Consider the following 24,462-nt stretch of genomic DNA (forward strand, 5'->3'; position numbering starts at 1 on the left):
TGAATTCTTTTCCCAATTTTTCAGAATCTGATCTGAAGGGCGTCCATGGAACTTATCAGTATTTAAAAAGTACCGGTCAAGTAAGTAGAAAACTTTTAATATCTATCTTTTTTTGTGTTAAAGATATATTTCCAAAAATTAAATTGAAATTTATCGAAAATAAGAAATAAATACTTTTGAGGAAATGTTGCACTGGTAGCCGCTCTAGCTTTATATAAAACATCTTTTAAAAAATATCTTTCGGCTCGTTCTTCTATTGACTAAATTACTTTGCTAAAATCGTTGAAACTATAAATACTTTTTAGGCTTTTGGCTGGCTATTTATGGAACTATTTCCTCTTGAAACTGTAATTTCTTCCTTTAAAATATAACAATTTTCTAGATAAGCATTTACATAGGAAATATCTACGAATGCTCGCTCACTCGCTCACTTATTTCACTTTAATCTTAAAAAAAGTTTTCTTCGTGACTTGAATAATGCTAGCTTTTCTTGGCTTGATTTTTCCTCTAATCAATGAATGCTTATTATTTTTTAAGGACTTCTGCGTATAACTCCTAATAAAGATCAGATTAAATTTCGTCCTTTGCATATTTCTTCGCCTGGGTCCTTTTAGGGTTATTTTTCTTTTTTTACAGCGCTGAAATACTGTCCTCGATTCTAAATTTTTCAGCTCGATTCTGCGGTGTCTATATGGTGAAAATTCTGAAGAAAGATACTTTAATATACTTTTCCTTTTCTATTTCTAACTTGGGATCATTCATCCGTTGTTGGCGACTGCCTTTTCTTTGTGAGTTCAGTGAAATGGACTGGATTTATAGGATATGTGCTATCTGCGATTGCTTATGATTTTTATAACTACTTTGGGTGATAGCAGAGTTCGAGTGAATTTACGACGAAACTAGAAATTAGAAGTAGTTATGAAACCACGTTATAAAATGTTGGTACTGACTACGGTTTATTCAGATACTGGCTTACTATTTCTGCTCTGCGAGCAGCATAGTTTAGTAGTGTAGGCTCTGCCCTATGCAATTGGTGCTTTGTTAGCAAATTTACTAACTTAAATAATTTGTTTAGGTATCGAAAGTCATTTACTCGATACCGCACTTAACTACTTTTGAGGAGCTATCTTTCTAGTGCATAGACCACTCATCTTCAGGGAAAAACCTAGTTTTTCAAAAAAACATTTGCTGGCGGTTTCTTTCACGGGGGCAGATGCAAATTCGTCTTGACGCTACTTTACGTCTGCCCTGCGAGGCAGCGTGATCGAAAGCAGTTACAGGTGTTGTTGGCTTCCAATATATAAATTCAAAAACCCGACATTGGCATGATTCATGTGGACTCAACACCGTCGGTTTGAAACCTCAACCTTAATAATTCAGCGAAGCCTGGAAAATGGAAATGGTTAAAATGAGTTGATTTTCTAATTCTGCACCCATTGAACACATAAAATTTATCCAAGAATAAGAAAACTACGCCACTTCTTCGAATGCTACTCCGTGAGGTAATGCAGGCAATCAGACCACAGTCACCCGAATTATCATTCAGATTTAACTTTTAACTTTCTCAAGATGCGGCGTTTCTGTGAGTCAAGGTAAACAAACATTTTTAATTTTCATTGGAACATTCCTGATACCTTTATTCATTGTGGGTCATGTGTCAGTATCTATATATCGCATGACTATTCTCTGGACCTTTCAAAGAATAAGACTTATTGAATAAAAAATTTGGCATCCCAACAAAGGTGCGGAAATTCATTAGAATGTCAGAATGCCAGTATGAAAGCTGACAATGACACTGCAAAAGTGATTCTTGATAGGAAAAACTATGATGTTGACTCTTTTCAGATAAGGTCCATAACAGAGTGTAACCTGGAACCACTTCTCAAGTCTTTGCTCTCTTAATGGATTGCAGTGAGAGGTTCTCAAGTTGCATCCCATGCACAAAGCCCTCGTTATTTCAGCCGGCCATTTGATGGTTCCTTATCGACTTTGATGGTCAGACCAATCTTAGCATATGAGGTTTCGTCAGCGCAAATCACATGTCTACACTATTGAAGGCCCTTTTCTCATAATTTATCCACGATCGCTGGGACTGCATATCTAATTACTTCCACACGACATCTTTGCCTCCACTGACGCTAGGCGCGATTCACTGTCTTTGATAGCCTACCAACAATTGAGAGTGACAGAGTGGATCACACTGTGGTAAATTTTATATTTGAGATGGTCGTTGAGGCGTTGATCACACAGAACGCTATTTGATCCAAGTTGCACTAATGCGCGAAGAAAACATTATGGTCATAGACTCATGTGAAGGGCGTTGGACGTTGGATGTCGCGTGTAGAAATGTCCATGACAAGAATAAAGAAAAACGGTAAGACGAACATCGACAGAGACACGAAGCGGTTTTGATATAAGTACCACATTTTGAGCTCAGTTTTTCGAATCCGGTTAGATCAATTTAACTTAACGAGATTCTCTAGTACTAGGTGATGTTGTGATACGTGAAGACGTCGATCCTTCTCACGGTGTTTTTCTATGTGTAGTCGTGTAAATAGTATTGTATCAATAGTTTCATAGTTCTTGTCATACCCAGCTTTGTTCTTGATGATTTGAAGGATGTCGCGAATACGTCCAAACATTTTCTTAGTATGGGATATCAAGCAAATCGATTTGGCTTGACGGCCTTTGTTTTCCCATATTGGAGCAGTCGTGTTTTCTTGCCAGTCAAACGATCCTATACCTTCCTCAACAACATGATCAAAGAAGTCACTGAGTCAGGGTGTTGGATGCCAGTTCTTCGCTTTCCAAAGTTCAGTCGTGATTTCGATAGATTTTGTTGCTTTTCACAATTTAAGGCCTCTCACTGCATTTAAAGCTTATATGATGCTAGCAGTTAGTAGTTTTTGAAAAAGTGGTGATTAAGCCAACTATCCAACCATCTGCCCGTCACTGCTGGTCAGTCGGAAAGCCAGTACACTTCTTGTTTCCTTCTTCTTCTTTAGTTTTTGTTCTGCTCAGAAGGATTCGATTTGTAATGATCGGTTGCGCCATTTTGCTCAGCCAAAGGTCTGATTTGCATGTACGACAGTCAAATCACCAGCCAGTGCATCAAGCCATCACTATTTCGCCCGACATTTTGGTCATTTCCCATCGACTTATTACAATTACATGACCATACCATCAAAGACGCCTCTCTTACATTTTTTCCACGATCGGTGCAACCCCATATCGATCGCGGATATCCTCATTTGGATGTCATCATGGCGCGTTTTGCGACTGGTCCAACGTAACATTTTTATCTCCGTTATCGCGAGGCGCCGTTAATTATCTTTGATAGTCGGCCAACACTCGGAACCATAGAGAGCTGCAGGGCCAGCGACAATGCGGTAAATTTTCAATTTGCGACGTTTGTTCATACGTCGATCACAAAGAACACCTGTAGTGGAAAGTTACGTCACCCAGGCTGTGCTAATGGGTGAACCAATTTCATAACACGTATTTAAATTCAGTTCTGAGTAGGTCACTGGCCCTGACTGTGATAGTGCCGGTTTCATGGGGATCGGTCGTGTTCGATGTTATGGGGAGTACTCGACAGATTCTCCCATTAACGTATCACCCGCACTTAGTACTAGTATTGGGTCAAATCCGACATCAGACGAGATTGTGACAACTTAGAAATTATAAATGAACCTGCTTGATAATATCGATGAATTTTAGGAACAGATTGATGTCAGAAAAAAACAAAAATGAGGTTCAAATTGGATCGGTACGATTGGCAGACGATAGTAATTCCAGGGATTTTTTTTTATTGATGTGGTATATCTAATTCTACCAAAGGATAGTTTTCAATAAAACTGTTTGAATGTTACACATAGTTTTCGAGAGGCTACATTGATTTAAAATGGCAGCGTTCGAAGTTTCGAATAACTGAAGCAGACAAACTTCAATTATTCGAAACTTCTCTGTTCGAATTTTTTAGGTCTTACGATCAGCCTACTTGCGGAGTACTTTTAACTTCCATATTTTAACATATTTTTGCATCTTTCTCTACATTTTGCATATTTAGGCTCTATCTCAATTCTAATTGTTTACATGATCATGCGAACTAGCAAATTTTCGACTGTAAGGAGAAGATTCTGCACGATTTTGTCCAATACTTTTGCTTTTTATCTTTCCCTGCATCTTTTTTGTCAACTTATCAATTCTTACGAGAGTTTTGTTCCAGTGTTGGATTAAATCTCATTTGGCTTTGTTATAAAAAGCATTCAGATTTTGAAAACCTCACTCTGAACGGGAAATATGTATATACATAATTTTTTTCAAGATTTTGCTTAATTTTTCCGTTCTAGTTTTATAAGCCGCTTTATGAACCTTGTGATTTTTTATAAATTTTATATACGATTTGCGTGTTTACGTATACTATCTGAAAAGAAAATCCACGGATTTTCATTTGGAAGCAAAAAAGATGTCCGGAAATTACAAAGTCATGCTTGATATGCTATATATATAATTATCCGTTGTTAGGTTAGAATGTTTGCTCCAGATAAGGTTATAGGAAAGGAAATGTCGTTAATTTCATTTACTTGCAATTGTATTATTCTTTTCCAAAATTGTGGCAGATACATCGTAATATCACGCAGAGCGCTATCACTAGAATATTTTTTTTTTGCGAGCACTTTGAATTAAAGATAATCTTCGTAACCCCATTTAAGTTTGATTAATTGTATCTCTAAATGTTGCAATTCTATCCAGATGAATGTACCCTCATTGTGTTCTAATCTACGTGAGACAAGCAAAAAAACGCGATTTCCAACTGATTTTGGAAGCCATTCGATATCATGTAGAACCTATCAATGGATATTTAACGGTTTTAAGATGAAGCCATTAAATTTCTTCAAATGGAAATATGTAGATGTCAATTCTACGATAAATAGTTTATGTGGTGAAAGGAGAAACCAAAATTGACGTGTAGATTTGAACACCTATCTATCATCATTAACTGCTAATACTTTTAGATAGTTGAGATTAAAGAATTGGTCATGTTTTTTAGGCTTTGCCCAAATGAAATCTTACGTTAGATATCATCTAGATATGTAGATGAAGCATTAAGAACAGCGAATTGATCGGATACATTTTAGTAATTGATAGGTTGCAAACTTATAATATGTAATAATTTATAGAATCTCTTCGAGTTTATCACAATATATATCATTATTCAAGTTTGGAAAAGTAGAACTTTTAGTGGTTTAATCATTGCAGAACAGTTATGCGGTGTTAGATTGGCTCAGTTATCGTTGAAGGAACATATGTATTAATATCAAACAACTGATAATAAAATTTAAAGAGAGGCTTTCAAAATTAAACACTGTTCATGATAAATTGGTGGAGATACAGAAACCTCTGGTATGCTTGAAATGCATTTCAGATGCCTTCATATTTGACTCTCTAAAGCCACGGTTCTAAATTTTTAGTTGATGGTTCCCAACAGAATAGAAAATACTTTCTTATCTTTTTGTTCATTTTGATACATCAGATACAATTCTTCTTTGTTAGCTTTAGTTTACTACTGTGAGACATCAAATTTATTTAGGGTATTCTCTAAAACCAAAACATTATTAAAATAGAACGTCTCAAATCCAAAATTTACCGCAGTGTCGTCCATCCATTGCCATCTATGGTTTTGTTTGCTACCCGACTATCAAACACAATGGACGGCTCCTCGTGGTAATGCAGATGAAGATCTTACCTTCGACCGGTGGGATAATGCGAAAGAGGCGCATTCGCAGATTGGTTTGACCATCGAAGGGATGGGAATTGATCAAATGGGCGAGTAATACAGCGATGGTAATCAAAGATCCTCCCAACTCCATTCAAATCAGACCTTTTACCGAACAAAATTGTGGAGGATGAGCTGCTTCTCAAGAGGAACTGGAAATATCTATAGATGAGTTAAAGCCTTACTGGCTTGTTCGAACAGTGAGAATTATTTTGTCCTTGCTGCATCTTTGCATGCATTCTACTCTTTGAAAACTTTTCTAAATGCAATTTTTGGTGCCATTCACTAAATTCCTTACTTATAGGAGTTCAAGAATTTGCGAAATCGTTCCCATTCGAAAAACTCCCCTTCACAATAGCTCAAGCTTGCTTAGGCAGGTTGTCAATGGTGTATCATTTCAAGAACCACGTATGCCATTTTCTTTGACGTCGTTATGGTTACGATAATGTGATAATGTGGTGTCGAATTCATCCTGTATACCTTAAAATTGAGAGCCTTCATCCAAACTGGGTTTCCCAATGCTGAACATAATGGCAATTGGAACTGCTATTTCCTTGAAAGTCAGTAAATGATTCCGCATGATGCCGCGATATTTGCTAGCCCACATAAAACTCCAAAAAATTTTTTCAATTTATCACTAATTAGTAGCATGACCTCAGAATTGTGTTCAACTGGTTTAATTTTTTAAGGTTTTGTGTAAAACAAAACCTTATTAAAATCGATTCACTGTCTGTCTGTCTGTCACACGCACTTTTCTCCAAAACGACTAAACCGCTCCCCAAACATGCAAAGAGGGGATTTAAAAAAAAATTCACTGAATTATCAATTTCGTGCGAATTAACAGCATTAACATCATAAGCCATACAAATAAGATGCAGACGTCATAATTAACGAGAATAATTGACATTCGTGTGAAATATTAAAATTCCATTCATGAAGAATCTATTTCGTCCCAGCCCCTTTTTTATATCTGATGTAGGTTAAAATCTTCGCATTTGCTAATAATATTAAACTCAGAATGTGAAGCGTATGAGGTTGACTATTATCAATACAGGGCTTTCCATCAAATGATTTATTTAAATCGCTTTCTAAAAAATAAAGGGCAATGGAAGTTTTAGCTATCTGACACGAACCTGTCATGCACTCGTCGCTCCTCACATCTTCTTCTTTTTCTTTAGCCTTTGTCCCGTTCACAAGCGGGGTCGGCTCGTTGTGATCAGTTTCGCCATTTTATTATATCAAATGCGTGATCTGGACGTAATCGCGGGGCTTTTAAATTCCCATTCAGACTTCGATGTTCAGACTCATATTGTTAAGTAAATTCTCGTTAGCTGCGAATTACGTGATTCTCCACGACCGGTGTAACCCCATATCGATCGCGGAGATCCTTATTTCGGATGTGATCAAAACGTGTCACGCTACTAGTCCAATGCAACATCTTAGTCCCCATTACTGCAAGACGCCGTTCATTGCCTTTTATAGTCGGCCAACACTAAGCACTATAGAGAGCGGCAGACGGCCGACATTTTATATTTGAGACGTTCGCTGATGTCGATCACAAAGAACACCAGTTGCAGAATGCCACTTCATCCAGGTCGCATTAATGTCTGAAACAATTTCATTACGCAGTTCTCCATTGGCTGATAGCATTGACCCGAGATATTTAAATCGCTCAGTTCTGGGCAGCTTACTGCCATTGACAGAACTGAGCGATTTAAATATCTCGAGTCAATGCTATCAGCCAATGGAGAACTGCGTTACGCTCCTCACATTGAAAAACACAAAACCTTTTATACCTGCAGCATCAAGCTGTCGGTTTCCCGACTTGTTGTTTTCAACTTGACCGAAGTCCATGCCCAAAAAACATTTTTATGATATTCATCTATTGCTACACGCACGATGTCATTGGCATAGGCAGTGTAGTTTGTTGCGAAAGTTTGATCCGGTCATACATTGATAGTTGAGGCAATCTACTGGTGGATGAATATTCAATTGGGCTCGCGTCAGTGCTAAAGAGCAGTTTCTTAGATGTAAAATGGTCTTTGAGGATTTATTGGATACACATGGACAACTTGGTTGGATGGACTTCAAATCGGGTTGACAGTGAAAATGATAAAGTATTTTGTTCATGCAACTTGCCTTCTCAGCTAGACATAATACTGCGTCGATGGCACCCACTTTTGATAGGGCAGTGTGAAATCTATATTGTTGTTCTGACTTGTTCCCTGCTCGTTTTAAAATCTGGAATAATCTTTTACACATAATGCGGCCCAACAGCCTATCCATACTGACCAGTAAGTAAATAGGGCAGTAGGAGGATAGAGACACTAACCTTGGGAGACGCTTTCCTCCAAATGTTCCTTATACGTGAGCTATTTGGTCCAATCCGATTTCTAGCTCTGCGCGAGCAATCTACGCTTTGTCACAGCTAGGATATCTTCTAGAGGATTCTTCCTTACAATAACAATAGAACATGGGCCTTGTTGTAGAAATAGGGTCTACAAAACTTAGCGTAAAAAAAAACTGGGCATTTGAACTGTGGAGGCCTGTCTCCTCTTAGCTTAACCATTATCATTTTATAGACCCCTTCCAGCGAGTTTATGTATTGTTACAAAGTTGCCATAGCGAATTCTGTTTCCAATGTAGACTCAGCTTTCGTCGCTATTAGAGTTTTTTATTTCGCAAGAACTAATATTTCAGGAATCAGTTTCCGTTCGTTTTTCGGAACCTTTTCGGAATTTTTTAAATGGAAGTTTCGCCCGTCCTCCATGAATGCATTCAATGCCCTGCTCATCTCTTGTGCTTTGGTAATTTTTTTTTTGTTGACATTCGTGTCTATCCATCCTTTTGTTATTTTCTCAAAAAAACAGCTACACCTGAGTGTAAATACGCGGTATTTCTAGGGATTAAATTATTTGAAATAATAAAAACTTGTTTTTCCTATTCGGTAGTGTTAATTTATTCGGTTTGCAAATACCGATATTTCGGGAACCACTTGTTCCCCTTCATCAGTGTTAATAAGCCCTCCAGGCTTTGTATGACTGTATTTAATGGAAAGGTGTATCACGAAACAAATATCAGATTTGACATTGGTTGCAAAATAGGGGAGTAAGGGGTTACAAATTATAAACTTCTACTGGGATAGAACTCATTCTCAGAAACAACCCTACTGAAATTTCTGGAAAAGATAAATTAAAAGTTCCATTCCGATGGAAATTATAATCTACGGCGCGATATTGGAACGTTTGCAGGAAATGCCACTATAACTAACAAAGTTCATTTACAAGCGAATTTACTGCATGACGCCTATGATCCTTTAGTTCATAAGAAGTATAGTTTCATTCTTATTTATTGGGTAATGTAAAACCTATCAATTACATGTATTATATTACATAATACTGTTCTGTTCAGATTCAATTAATGGTTGCTGAGGTTAAGCGTTCTAGGAAGTGATTCGATCGAAGATGGGTAACATGCAGAATTTTATTTTCATTTTTTTTTGCTTTTGAGTTAATGCAAAATAAATAAAAAATACCGAGTAATAAAGTTTTGTAGAAATTCTACCTTCAATTCTATTATCTTTCTAGTGGTTATTGTTTTTTTTTGTGTGAAGTTACTGCTTCATATAGCAGTTTGATATCTGAAATTCATACACACTGTAATCTGTAAGGTACATACAAATATAAATGTTAATCACCAAAATATACCTACATATGAAATACAAAGATATAAGATATCAAAAGTATCGAGGTCACGGTATCCAAATTGTGTAATTTTTTTGACAATTTTCGATCAAAGCGTATACAGTTTTCATGAAATTGATAATATCATCCATTTCAGAGTTTCTGAATAGGTTGAGAATGATCCGTTGTCTAGGGTTTCAATTGTGTATGACAACGTGGACAATGAACTGGGTCAAAAAGTAAAAATTCAAATGTATCGTCCTCAGAAAAATCCTCGGACCTTTGAAGGTCGTCGGCGGATGGCGAATAAGATACAACTACAGTATCCATGTAGTACAGGGTAGGCCATTTAATGTGGGCCCATTTGTTTCTGGAAAAAAACATTAAAAAAAAACATTTTTTTGCTGTTCATATTAAAAATCATTTATTTTAGTTCAAGAAGATTTGTTCCAGCTATTTTTTGAAAATGATATCTTTCAAATGTTTGCCCTTGGCCTTTATGGCCAAATGTGCTCTTTTTTTAGAGTTTTCCATAGTTTTGGCCAAGGTTTCGGCCGATATGCTGGCTATTTCGCGTCGAATGTTGTTTTTTAGTTGAGTTAGAGTCCTTGGATTATTGATGTATACCTTGGATTTGAGATACCCCCACAGGAAAAAGTCTGGTGGCCATGGAAAATCACCATTTTTTGATATCAACCTTCCGCGGAACAATGCATGAAGTGTGGCAAGTTGCTTCGTCCTGCTGAAAGCAAAAGCCTTCCATGTCATTTTCTTCGATGAAATCACGAATCATGGCCCGGTAACGCTCGCCATTGATGTAACAGAAGCTCCTTCGTCATTTTCGAAAAAGAACAGTCCGATGACCTTTTCCGCACAAACACCGCACCACACAGCCACTTTTTGATTGACGAGAGGTTGTTCTTCAATTAATTGAGGATTTCTGGTAGCGTAGAAGCGACAGTTTTGCGTATTTACGCCTCCATTTAACTGAGAATAGGCCTCGTCTGACATGATGATTTTTCTCCAAAAGTCTGGTTATTGCGAACAATTTCGACGGCCCATTTGGCATAATTAAGGCGTTTCGGATAATCAGCTGGGTTTAATTTTTGTGCCAATTAAATTTTGGACGGAAGCATTTTTAAATCGATACGAATTATGCGACGGCGATAGCTCGATGTTTTCAGAGTCTCTTCAATACCGGCTCGTAAGGCTTCAATATTTTCATCGGAACGTCTTGTGCGTTGTCTGGATGCATGAGTGGTATTGCTGGGACTACCGTGGTTAATAAATTTTGCGTATAAACGCTGCAAAGTGCTTTTAGATGGAACACTTTTCACTTTATTTTTTTATGAAATGCATGTTGAGTTAACACAATTGAGAGCTTATTTTGAATGTAAAGCTGAATTATTTCAGCGCGTCCTTTTGGAGCGTACTGCTGCATGCTATAAATTGTCTTGGATTGACGCTTCAACTCGGTAAGTCATTAGTCAATCTGACATTCCTGCCAAAAGTTACAGGGTTGCCAGGTGGGCCTACATTAAATGGCCGACCCTGTATATAACTACAAGTATTGGTGGTCGACCTGGAAAGCCCCAAAAGAGATGGGAAGATTCAATGTACAATGAGCTGCACGGTGCTTGATTTGAGGAGGTGCGGGCGTTTAGAAGTATGAAGATGAAGATATATTCAGCCAAATCTCTTAGAAAAGAATAGATTAGGCTCTGAAGGGTAGGGTCCCTTTCAGAATAGTTTCTGTCTCACTAAAATTATTAACCTAACTTAAGACTATCTACGTGTTAGATTACTCCACTGTTGAGAATCATGATTTGTCTTCTTCAGTAATGTGCTTTATACCTAGGAGATTTTAAATGGATTTCAATTCTTAAAACTTATAATAACATACGTAATCTACTGCCCTAATATTTATTATTATAAATTCAAATATTTATTATTATTTGGAAAAAAATGTAGGCCTTGATCAATGTAAATTTAGTTATTTAAAGAGAAAAATAGAGTTTGTCCTTTTTTGGTTTGCACAGACACCTCTTTTAAGTCTAGGGGCTAACCCTTTTCAGCCAAGCCTTTTGGCTAGTAGGTAGGGGTGGCTTTTCAGTCTGGCTAAGGGATTATTGCTCTAAATTGCAAATATTAAGAGTAAACATTACAAAAATACTAGAGAGCATTGGAGATATATTTCAGAATTTTGGTTTGTGACTGCTGTAACAGATTAACGGTGAATAGTTTGACAGAGTCCAAAAATTGAAACCTATATATTCTATGGGTTTAAACACCGATTTGTAGATGAATGACTTACAGTTGAGTGAGAGTCATGAGGAGAATCCCTGGAGCACTCCTCTTCTGATCATATGTTATTCAGTGAGAACATTCTTGTATTTGACCTGGAACAGTTTGTGGTAACAAATGAGGGGGTAGGGGTTTGATTGCATTAATAAGCTCCGGGTTCCAAAGCTTACGGAGGGCTTGCACCACATCTAGGAATATAATTCGAGATCATGGTTCTCAATGAACTTGAAAGAAGTGACTAAATCATAGCCTGAAACCTTTTTATGATTTTTTAACTTCCTTCAAGGATGTTTGCAAATTAGTCAGTTAGTGTTGATGCGATATTTGGGAAGTTCAAGTTGTTCTCCAATTTATGGACTTTTCTGTTAATCTTTTTTATGGAGTGTTGTACTGTGGCTTATTTTGTACCGTGGTGGTTATAGGAGGATGGTGTGGGAAAAGTTTGTAGACTATTTGAAATTATTAAGGTGGTTCCCGAAATATCGGTATTTGTAAACGTTATAAATATTACTAACGAATAAAAAAGGCAAGTCATATTTATATAATAATTATAATTATTTCAAATAATTTAATCGCTAGAAACACCAACAGATTACACCTAGCTCGTAGATTGTTTCTTAATGTACAATGATATAGTACTCCTTTTGAAACTCCAAAGTCGATTAGATCCGGTCTTTCGTTGATGTCAAGTGGTTAGTAACTAGGTTGGTCTGCCGATATGCGGTCAAGTTTACTGTCTAAGATTAATATATGTACATATTTCGTTAACTTTCGGAAAAGCTAATCTTGAGCCCCGGTGAGTAAGCTTCGCATTGAAATCTTACGCCGTAATGAATTTGTCCCCTAACATTTTATAGAACTGAGACGTGATGCGATGTTTTTACTGCCCACTTTCAGTAGATAGTGCTTGTTAAATCAAAATCGCTGAGCCGTCTCTCAAAAGCATATATACCACCATAGCATCAGAGATTCAATAAATTGCTACAACGATCTCTACGAGTATGTAGCAGTGACTAATTAGCTGAAAGGGATCGCGGAAAAATCTGTCATTCTTTTGCTACTGTCATGATTTATCTAGAAATAACCCCTTTTCGCCGTGAACAGAATTGGCCCTCTCCGTTGTAAAACCCCAATTTTTTGTTAGTAAGCAGGCCAGGGTCACAAAACGTCACTATTATACTTAGTGTAATCTATCATCCTTAACAACGCTTCAGCCCTTAGTGGACCGTTTATTTTTTTATTTTGTTAACTATGACGGGTGATATACCCTAACAATTATTATTTGTGTCTAGTAGAAACCAAACCCGGTATAATAACGGTTGCTATCCAACTTGCACCTTTACTATCTTTCCTTCAATTGTAGACTAACTTTGATAGAAATGTAGTAGTAGCATTGCAAGTTTGGCAGCAAAAGTGCAACATCCTTTTTACAAAATTACCTTAATCCACTTAACTTTCCAAATTTTCAAAACGGAATTCCGACATCCCCTTCAGATACGACGTTACTCACCTGATGAATTAAATAATACCAAACGGGCTGAGATGGATTTGATATTTTTTAATCGTGTACCAAAAGTTGGTAGCCAAAAATTGATGGCTCTAATGAAAAATCTCGGAAAAGTGAATGGTTATTCAGTTGGAAGAGATCCAGCCAATAGTGTGGAAACCATACTTCTAACGGAAGACGAACAACAGGATTTGGCTGAGGAAGTAGCAGATATTGAAGAGCCAGCTGCATACTCAAAACATGTGGCATTTGTTAATTTTACACACTTTGATGTTCCTAGACCGATTTATATTAATTTGGTGCGTGATCCTGTTGAAAGGATCATTAGTTGGTTCTACTATATTCGAGCCCCGTGGTATTTTGTTGAGAGGAAAATGATTAATGATAAGTTACCATTGCCGAAACCAGCTTGGTTAAGGAAGGATTTTGAAAGTTGTATTAAGAATGGCGACAAGGAATGCCAGTTTAGTCAGAATGTAGTCAAGGAAGGCGTGGGCGATCATAGACGGCAGACGCTCTTCTTTTGTGGACAAGATAAATCCATTTGTCTGTAAGTAGTGCAGAATGGTTGGAGGTCAATTGCATATCGTCTGGTTTGTAGATGAAATATAGTGACTGTAAAATATGTGGGAGGTGTAATCCCTTTTTTTCTTTTCACTGCATTATGTAGTTTAATCATAACTTTATCGGTAAATTAAAAAAAACGAAACGAAAAATGGTCAGACACTCCGGTTTTTTAAGATAACTTCTCTGTATAAAATTCAGATGTCAATAGATAGATGATACAAAAAGGTTTTTGCTATGAAAACAGTTGCTAAGATGAGGCTTAACTAATATGTATGCAAGTAAAAACTAGGCTTTAAAGTTGGTTGAATAAAAAGCATTTAAGCATTTAATTCTCCCTCCACTTTGGATTACCTATGTAGGTCATTCCTGTTTGTATGCTGAAAAAACTGACTCCAAAACTTTTAAGATATACTCACAAAGTAATAGCACTCCGCTTGTATATAAGGAGAAAGATACAGATAGGAAAAAATATTGAATCAGCAAAAACTGAAGTGTTGACATCTGCATGAATTGAGTTTCTTCCCTCCCTCTTTTGGTGGCTTTGCTTCCCTTACGTGTTCGTCTAATCCACTGTTTTTCCGGAAATCTTTTCTGTCCTTTACTAAGCCTAACTTGCTTTTAATTGGCTTGTGTCACAGTTGGAAGCCAATTCCATTCCTGTTCTACCAAAAACTCTTGAGTTCGTGGGTTGGGATTCAGAGGGCGATAGCCATCCCTTAAGTTTCGGTATTTCGTTCTTGTCGTAGGGGCTTTCTTTCCATCCGCTTCTTCTTCCGGTTCAATATAAACTCAATGCAGAAGTTTTAAATTTAACCGTTGGAGGATAAAAACTCTTATTTTGTTTGAGGATTGAGAAGTCCGAAGTCCTCCTTTATGACATGACAGCGAATTATATTGAGCTTAAATCCGCCCATATTTTGGGCCAAAGCTTGGCTAGAACTGAAAATATTTTGTTTAAGGATTGAGGAGTCCTAAGTTCTAATGATTTAGGAGTACTAAGTTCTGCAGTCTGACGACCCTCCTGCAAAATTTCAGGACCATGTGCCTCTTGTCCAATTATTTGCGGGTTGTAGTTACGCCCATATTGGGGGCAAACCATTAAGTAGGCTCTATACGAGGAGTTGCACTTTACAACCAAAGATCGTATCCTTTAATTGGGGAAAAGGGGTTACACTGCACTCAGTGTAAATCAGTATCGCTGTGATAGTCACGACGAGGCTCTGATTGTAGCCGTCAAGTCAAGCCATGTCGAAGAGAACGATGATATTATGCACACACGGCAGGTACTCACGTTAAATCTTCAGAACCTTCATGTCTTTTTCTATCTCCATGTGAACTTTGTTCTCTTATACACCGAGTTTAATCGTTTCAGTTCGTCTTCGTGTTCATCTCATGGACGGGTAATTTTCCTCCTCAAATCGCATTTCAAGATGCTCTAGAAACAAATTAAGGGGAGAGTTGCTTCCTCATTAGCGCACGTCACCTGTTTGTGAAAAATGTTCCCTTAAAGTGGAGAACTTTTCATTTATGCAGACATTTGCCAATTTTATCTATTTCCTTACCTCTTCTCTCCATATCCACAAAGACTTGCTGACATTCGCAAGATCATATAGTAAAGTGTATTTTACTTAACTATGGAGAGGAGAGCCTTCAGTGGGAGCAGATCATTACCAAATGTTCCCCACAGTTTTCTAACATGTTGCACACTTCTTTCCCATTGCTTACTGAGTGTTCGTTTCATGTTCCCAGAAAGTGTGTCAATTTCCCAATCAATATTCAGATATTTTTTGTGAAGAATTCGTGGTTCTCATTGTTTTACTCTGAATTTTATAATGCTAGTCTTACTACCCTCCTCAACCCTCTCATTGAAATCTGGTAATAGATTTCTTAGAATTTCAAAAAGTTGTCAATTATGATTTTCTTCTGTCAGCCAACTGTATACCTTCTTTTCCGTAATAATAACGGAATTCTCCTTATTCGTATGTATATAGAGGTTGTATATGAATTTTTTATTTAATTCCTTCTTCACCATCAACGGCGCAACAACCGATATCCGATAACCGATCTAGCGGTGCCTTAGTAAGGAACCCCAGACACCCCGGATTCGATATCCCTGAAACTGTCTGGTGTGCTTACCTCTGCCATCGTTCCATCTCAGGCAGGGTCTGCCTTGTCTTCTTTTATTACCATAGATATTGTCCTTATAGACTTTCTGGGTTGGATCATTCACATCCAGACGGATTAGGTGACCCACTCACCGTAACCGGTTGAGCCGGATTTTATCCATTACCAAGGTCATGGTATCGCTCATAGATTTCGTCGTTATGCAGGCTACGGAATCATGAATTTAATTCCTTGAAGACTTTTAATTCCTTTTTAACTGCTTCATTTTAGATTCGTTACCCTCTTCCTAAAGCTTCCTCTTTTCTCCCCTGTTCGCCAACTAATGGGAGCCCCCAACTGAACTATAATGCTCTTAGTTGGAAGTGCGTGTCTTATTATTTTTAATTGAAAGTCAGATTTGTAGACCACGAAGTTTTCAGAAATTTAACCCTGCCATGCTCGGGTGCATGGGACAATGATCTTAAAACCTAGTTGGCTCAGATCTCTTTTCAGTTTTCTCCAGTTTTCTCGCATTTAAAAGCTCTATTAAGTTTTGTCATAGTTTGGTAGATACCCCCTTATTGAAACTGTCTGTCTGTCACGCGCATTTCTCTCGGGAACGGTTATAACGATGGGCATCAAAATTTGGTGGAAAGGCTCACCTGCGAACGCCCACGCATATAGTGAGTTACATTATTCTAGCCCAAATTTAAGGGTGGTCCCCATACGTGCAAAAGGGGGTGTACATTTTTTTCACCAAATATAGTCATGTGGGATACCAAATGAAACGTCTCGATTAGTACTTTCCGATTCCGGTCTTAGTTTTGACATCTGATTGAAAGGTGGAAAGTGCAGCGATCATTTCCTTTCCTGGATACCCTGATCTTGGGGCTTGTTGGTTTTATTTGTAATTTAAGATAGAGCTTTCAAAAGCACATGTCCTCATTGATGCTGGCTAGATTTTTCTTAAAGAATCTGTTGAAAAACGCGTAGTTTAGGTTGTTACTCTGAAGGTTTGTTGGAAAGAAGTTATTGTTGTGGAACTAATTGGATCATTTGAATCTGATCAGATTCAGTTTGGCGAGGAGATGTGGAAAATGTAGTTGAATTTTGTCCGATCAAGAGGAAGCCGATTCGGGCACATATACACAGTGTTTCCCAGAGTACTTATCTGGCTGTTGAGTGTATCAACTGAGGGTTACGTTTTTAACTTTTTTAATTAATTGTTAAATGCTGATGGCTATAAAAGTCAGGACTTATTACATTAGGAATCTGTTCAAAACACACAGAAGAAGCACACAAAAGTCTGCGAAACCCTGTCTATGTGTGGTCAGGAGAAATTTCGGCTATATTTTTGTATTTCAGTTGTATGCAACCAGGTTTGGGTCAAATTAAGTGAATACAAATTACCTAATACGGGTTGTTAAGGAATACGGAAACTGATGTCATTGAACAAAAGGCAAGAGTACGTAAAATTTACACAGATTTCCTTAAAAGTTTTGACTCCGTTGTTCATACCCGTATAGTTTTCCACTGTGTTCTTCTGATTGAAGTAGCAGAGCGATTGAGTTCTCTTTCAACAATTGTGTCTCAACTGCGTTTTTCCTTGATCTGGAGTCCCCAAGGGTTCCATGCTTGGTCCATTCCTATTCTCGTTTTTCGTTGATGACCTTCCTTTTTTAAGGTTTTGTGTAAACACAAAACCTTATTAAAATCGGTTTACTGTCTGTCTGTCTGTCTGTCTGTCTGTCTGTCTGTCTGTCCGTCTGTCTGTCTGTCTGTCTGTCTGTCTGTCTGTCTGTCCGTCACACGCATTTTTCTCGGAGATGGTTGTAGCGATTGACACTAAATTTGGTGGAGAGGTGGGAACTGTGAACGCTCACGCATACAGTGAGTTACATCCTTTTACGACGAATTTAAGGGGGGGGTCCCCATACATGCAAAAGGGGGGTGTAAATTTTTTTTTCATCAAATATAATCATGTGGGGTATCAAATTAAAGGTCTCGGTTAGTACTTTTCGAAGCTGGCCTTCGTTTCGACATTTGTTAGAAAGGTGGGGAGTGCGAGGGGTTGAAAGTGATCATTCCTTTAAGGGGGCCATTCTCAGAAACTACCCAACCGAAAAATCTGAAAAAAATCAGGAAGCTGCCACTATATGGTGCCTGGGCTCCGAAATACCTTCCATAGTAATATCTGTACAAATAAAGTTAATAATAGTATATTACTAGAATTTTTAGTAATTGACTGCAAAACCCCCCTTAAGTTCATGCTAGCACGACGAAATTTCACAACAGTATAGAGTATAATATAGAGCATGATCTTACCAAGTTTGGTGGAAATCGTACTATTACTAACAAAGTTATAATACGTCAAAGTTGTGGCTTCTTCGCAAATTCAAGACTATGAATGTCAATATCATCCGAAAGTGGATATTCTCACATGATATATGCATATATCACCTGCTACGTACTAAGAAATACACAAAACCTTTCGTACCTGAAGCGTCCAGCTTCCGGTTTCCCGACTTGTTGTTTACTGCCTTTCCGATGCAGATGGTTCGGAACTATTTGCCTGTTTCCTTGCTTTTTCCTGAAATCTCTATTTTCGCTATCTGACAATCTCCATCAATTATGTCCTCCCGCAAGGTAGGTCTTACATTTGAAAGCAAGCGTTACTTCCAGAATGTCTAGCTTCATTGTTTGCTGCTATTATTAATTTAATAATATTCATTTACCAGACATTCTGAATAGTTTCCTTCGTATGCAATTTTCTCCAAAATGCTCCAATAGTATGGTGCTTTTAGCCTTATTGCGATTGTCATGCCATTGAGTCTCCTCAGAGGAAGTTTACTGATTTTCTATTTTTCAGGGGAGACTTCCCTAGGTATCCCTAGGTACACAATCTTGGTTATCTTATTGTTCTTAACGTGTTTTCTCTTCAACACCACATATCTCGAACTACTGCCACGGCTTATTGGACAGCTGTTTAACCTCTCTCAGAGACTCTTCATGTGGAATACGTTTAATGAGGTGCTTTTGGCGGAACTGCTATGTTAATTTCACCCCTTGGTCCGTATTCTATTGAGGGCGAATTTCATCATTTTAGAAAAATCGGCGTTTCATAAAAATTGAAGAATGCAAAAATATTTCATTGACTATTTTACCATTTCGAAACCACCAAGTTTTTATTACGAGTGCATCTGTCATTGTCGATGATTAGCAAAAGATGGTGATGCAAGGATGTCTTTTCAATGGAGTTAAATTTGACCAAAAAGTTGAGTTTCTACTTGCATGCCATAATAGGTCCAAAGTTGCAAAGGTTTTTTAAGTACAATTTTTGTTATGCCAACTGTCAGTTTATTTTAGGAAATTTGGGTATATAGGAATGTGTGACGAAATTGAAAGGATGAAACACCTTAGCTAATATTTACTCTTTTATCTGGTTTTGGAGCGGCTTGGAAGAAGCTCTTCTTCTTTTATTATAAAAGCCACTAAAAAATAAATGTGACATTTGTAAGTTTATCTTCAATATACGCGATTTGCAAGGACCTCTGACCAAATTTTTTTTTTTGAAGTTTCTCGCAATTATTCCAAATTCATTTTTAGACCATTCAATTCCGCGAAAGCAATGCAAATTGCCAAGCGAACCGTTGAAAAGGAATACGCTGTGGTCGGATCCTGGGAGGAAACCAACATAACATTGGCTGTCCTAGAGAAGTATATTCCGAAATTTTTCCGCCGGGCCAGCGTAGTGTACTACCGTAAGTGTCGCTTTATCAATCGATTGCATTCTGCGGTTTCATCAAATCTCTGTTAAACTAATGGAATTATCTATAAAATTCTATCCACAGAGGCTGAACAAAGTTTGAATAAAATCAATAAAAATATGTACAAACCACCAGTGAGTGAGGAGGTGAAAAATATTCTGCGTAAGAACTTGACAAACGAAATTGAATTTTATCAATTCTGTATGCAACGATTATATCGTCAGTACGAGGCAATCAGGTTAAATTGAGCGTTTATTGACAAAATGCATCATTAAAATGACAAGTGGCTTTAATAGCGGAGAAAAGGACATATTGTGATTTTAAATAGTTACCAGAGCGCGAATAAAATGATGTTTTTTAAATAAATTATTGATTTTATCTTGGATTATTTTGTATCTGCTTTATTGGATGTGGGATGATGTATGCATTTTTATGATAGTATGTAAATAGCGCATAAAATTTTACAAAGAAGGGCAAATTTGCTCTGAAATAGCCACGAAGGACTACAATTGTTCCAAAGTATGCACTTATAATGGCATGTGGTTTATGCAGAAGAGGTTATGAGTGAGATTATTTCTGTTATGTTGGCCAAATTATTTCTGTTATTGAATTGTAGTCAGAACGAGGAGGCATTTTATAAGGGAGAAGCTGAATTTGAAACGGAAAAATGTCCCTTCTTTAGACTCTTTTGCTTATTAATTTCTAAATAAACCCGAAACTTTCACATCAATACACAACGCTTGGAAATTCAGTAATTATTTATTTTTGGCACTTTTTCATTTAACACATAATGAAATACGGCAAACCACTGTTTATGATCTTGCAACTACTTCCTTTACATTTTACACTGGAAGTTGTTCGCCATTTTTTTTCCTGACACGTAAGGTAAACAGACTTGACAGGTGATCAACTGTCTCCTCCTGTTACTGACAGGCCGTCAGCCATTTTCCGCGGCTATTGTATGCAGCGGTGGAGACGAATTCATAATGGCGCGCAAGTTCGGGTCTCCCTGCCACACTCTCATTATTATAATTAAAAATATCGAAGAGGATATTTGCTTTTGGATATTTAATATGAGCCAAATTTTGGAAAATGTGCTTTGTACATATGGTCTACAAGTTGCATTTGCAGCACGTACCGAAATGAACCTGACAATTTTAAGAAGAATATTGTGAAACAAAATAAAAACGAACCTCGAAAAAACGAAAAAAACCCGCGAAGAGCGAACTACTCATAAATCGAGACTCAAGCGCGAGAGGGATATCTGTAAAGGATCGCATTCTCAACTTCTTTCTTCTTCAGGCTTCATGGGACAATGAGGTACAACTTATAGGGTCTTACCTTGGCCATTTTTGGATGCATTCCTATGGAGATTTCGGAGGAAATGGAGAGGAAAAAAGTACAGTATAGGTCAATTTAATAATTTAAAATTATTTTAATTTAATCAATGAGCTGCATCTGGAATAATTCCAAAATCGAATTGAATGCTCGCACCCAGTAATCAACTTTCTTGTTACAACAATCTGTTGCAATATCCTTATTCAGTTCCCACAGCAGTTTAACTTAGGTGGTTTTGCCAATGACTCTAACTCCCAATACGGCCCCCTTTTGAATTCACTCACCATCTAGGGTTCCTGTTGTGTAGAATAGCGTGGACGGTTCACGTCCGCAAAAAGTTTTTCTACAATGAGGCCCAAAGGAGACATCAACTAATGCTTACGGTATATAGCAGGCGTTGTGTTAGGAGGAACTCATTGTCATCTCATCGGTCCGGGTATTCCATTTGTGATCCTAATATCATTGTTTGGGCGGTATGTGGATTATAGTGTTATTTCTAATAGCGGTATTCAGCGGTGTAAAAGTTCCTTCACCGGGTTTTCTGCCTAAAGTATATTCCAAAATTTGGCAGTTGAAATGTAAGAAACCTTAAGATTTGGGTATTTTGCATTTGCAACTTGACGTGGAGCCTAAGCTCCAGCAAAACACGCCAGCACTTGCGATATACTACGCAGTATGGGGCAAACAATTCAACTTGGTGAGTTGGAAATGAAGCAAAGGAATTCTGGCTTCATAGGAAAAGAAGCGTGCAACATAAAATTAGAAGATGAACTCAAGTATACCTATCTGGGAAGTGACATTGTTCCGGCAAACCAAAAACAAAATTTGGAGCTGGAACAATCGTTACAAATGGGGTCCAGCGTGAGGCTCTACATTCGCATTTTACGGCTCCAAACTTCTCCCCCAGGGTAGGGCCCCGAGAAATGAGTTTTGAGAAGCAGATGTATTCTCTCATCCTCATTTCCGGTAAATGTTTCTTGTCCTTGGCCATAGTTTTATATAGTCTGAATACTTCCCTGAAGCTCTTTCGTTTTGCTTTCCTTGCTACATGTTGTCAGTGCTCTTTTGTAACTCTACAAGTTCCAGGTTTATTTTCAACCAGTTGAAGAGTTTTCGCACCTCCATATTCATTGTGGCTGGGTCCGTGTTTCACCAGGGTAGGTCCCTTGATTGTCTTAGCGGGACAACTGGCCTCATATGTGTTAACGACGACTCTGGATTTAGAACCTCTTGCCTGATGCTGGTCACGAATGTTGGTGTGTTCCCTACATTGTGTATTTCAATCTTATTACTGAGGATGAATTCCAGAAGGTACTTGCCTCTTCGATTAATGTCGCTGCTTCCCCAGACTTCATGATTGGCTTCGACATCGCAGCCGAAAAGAAGTGGTAGCGCCTTACTGTTCCTATCTTTATTTATTTAGTGCTGCAGCTTTTGCATAGTGGAAGTTGACCTGGGCTATTTTAGTGCTGACCATCAGCGCCATTAGAAATTGAAACTGTTCTTGTTTGTCGAAGGATTGCCCTCCTCCCTCGACATGACACTTCCTTCCATTTCACTGTCCGATTTGAGCCTTCGAAGGTTAAAATCAAGGTAGTCTGACTTTTCTTCTTCTGTGGACAGCAGGTCCACTTTCATTCCTGATCCCGCTCTTTTAACTTCTATGACTTCCGTCATTCCTTCGGATAGACTTACCACCCGATGTGTCCTCCGAAGTATCCTTACTTAGTTTCTCCTTGTGGACATGTACAGGTATGCTATCAAATCTATAATTGATTAGGCAGTTACGAGGTTTAGTTGCCTCCAGGAATCGGTCGTCTACCCTGATCGTGAGGAGTGTGCCTTTGCCCTCCTCTTTGCTTCTGAAAATTCTCCATAAACGCGTGTATTGCATCCAGGAGTCGGTCGTCTACCCTGATCGTGAGCAGCTTGCCTTTTCCCTCCTCCGTGCTTTTGAAAATTTTCCATAACCTCGTGTTTTTAGTAATGAGGAGACGTAGAAGTTTCTCCATCCCAAACGCTGTGGCTTTTGGAAAGTAGACCGTTACCATGTTTGGGGGTTTGGGTATACCGTCCCAAGCACATGTCGACACTTTCATCTTGGCGGTTTAGGGACTTTAGTCCCAAGCCAGCCTGTTCTGCCCTCCGCCGCGTAGTCTAACAGCATAAGGTCTGGTCGAAAGCGTATGTCGGTAAACACGAGGTCCTTATCCCATCCCTCACACATCTTCTTGATGATGAGATCTTCAATTACTTCCTGCTCCTCACGAGTGAGTATTTGCTCGGGAAATAGTTGTGGTAGTATGGCCCGTCGAATACTCTTTACCGCATTATTATAGCTAATGGCGGGTCTCCCGGCTTCTGCCTGCACGCCTAACCGTCCGAGAATTCCCTTCTCTTGGGTTCGAGTATAAGTTTCTTGGGAACATTTTCGTTGTTCCCCGCTTTCTTGGCTCCGATGCTGCAGGCTACGGTCTGTCCTGAGCCTTCTTAAGGATCTCTTCTGGTCCTTCCTTCAGGTAGCGTAGATACCATTTATCACCGGCGCCACTGAGGCCTGTCTCCTTTATGACATCTGATATAATGACGCCAGACGTACCTGCTTTTCGAGTGGGGACTTTTGTTGGTTGTGTTCTCGGTAGTAGGCTAATTGTGACCTTGGCTGCACTTCTCTGTTCTTGGGTGTGGTCACCTAGTTTTCAGTGTTGTGAAGATTTGTCTCCGCCTGATGGGTCAGTTTTGCGAGATACGGGGTCTACTTGATTGTTTGATTTGTTGGTTTCTATTATGCTATTACTTATATAATTCCCAAGGGTATGGGGTTTAGAATGTTCGCAGTACCAGTGCCCCCTAAGTCAAGTAGGGTCAGGCTTACTCAGTCAGGCTTCGGACTGACTATTTACTTTTGAATTTTTTTTATCAGCCAGTGAGATACCACGAACGAACGAATTATAAGTTTGGTGGTCTCTAACCTTGTTACTGAGGGTAAGGTACGTAAAATTTGGTACATAAAATTTGGCACATAGGAAAAGTGCAATCTACCAATAAGCATGACATGAAACTTCTCCAAACCGCCAGACGTGCCCGGATGGCTGAAGTGGTTAGAGCGCTGCGCTGCCGTAGCGGAAGGTCGCGGTTCAAATCTCGGTGGTGGCAGAGGAATTTGTTGTCATGACTGGACGTCGAATACCAGTCGAATCAGCTGTGAATGACTACATTGGCTTTTACACTGTACAGTACTGTGGCGTTCCGGTCTTGCATAAGGTCTTGCCTGTGGAACCACCGTCTAGTATTGCTTTGCCAAAGGGGATGAAGTTTAGACCAGTGCATTTATATTAGCCATTTGCCTTTCTTTCCGGCATCTAGCTGCTTTGATATCACGACTCTTGCAGTATTTACCACTGTTTAGTTCTC

At 38.4% G+C, this 24,462-nt stretch overlaps 1 protein-coding gene across 4 annotated transcripts in view; it reads left to right on the top strand.

Moving 5' to 3' along the window:
* LOC119648866 (heparan sulfate 2-O-sulfotransferase pipe) overlaps positions 1-24,462 on the top strand; it is a 236,842-nt gene that overhangs the window by 190,854 nt on the left and 21,526 nt on the right. For 3 of the 4 annotated variants that reach the window (XM_038050752.1, XM_038050751.1, XM_038050750.1), the window contains exon 3: positions 25-80. In XM_038050752.1, coding sequence (XP_037906680.1) covers positions 25-80 — 56 coding nt within the window. Of the gene's footprint in view, positions 1-24; positions 81-13,260; positions 13,824-19,549; positions 19,705-19,794; positions 20,064-24,462 lie in introns of those variants that run through there. The other variant, XM_038050753.1, reaches the window with a different exon arrangement.

This window comes from Hermetia illucens, chromosome 2, assembly GCF_905115235.1.
Source record: "Hermetia illucens chromosome 2, iHerIll2.2.curated.20191125, whole genome shotgun sequence".
Taxonomy (NCBI): Eukaryota; Metazoa; Arthropoda; class Insecta; order Diptera; family Stratiomyidae; genus Hermetia; species Hermetia illucens.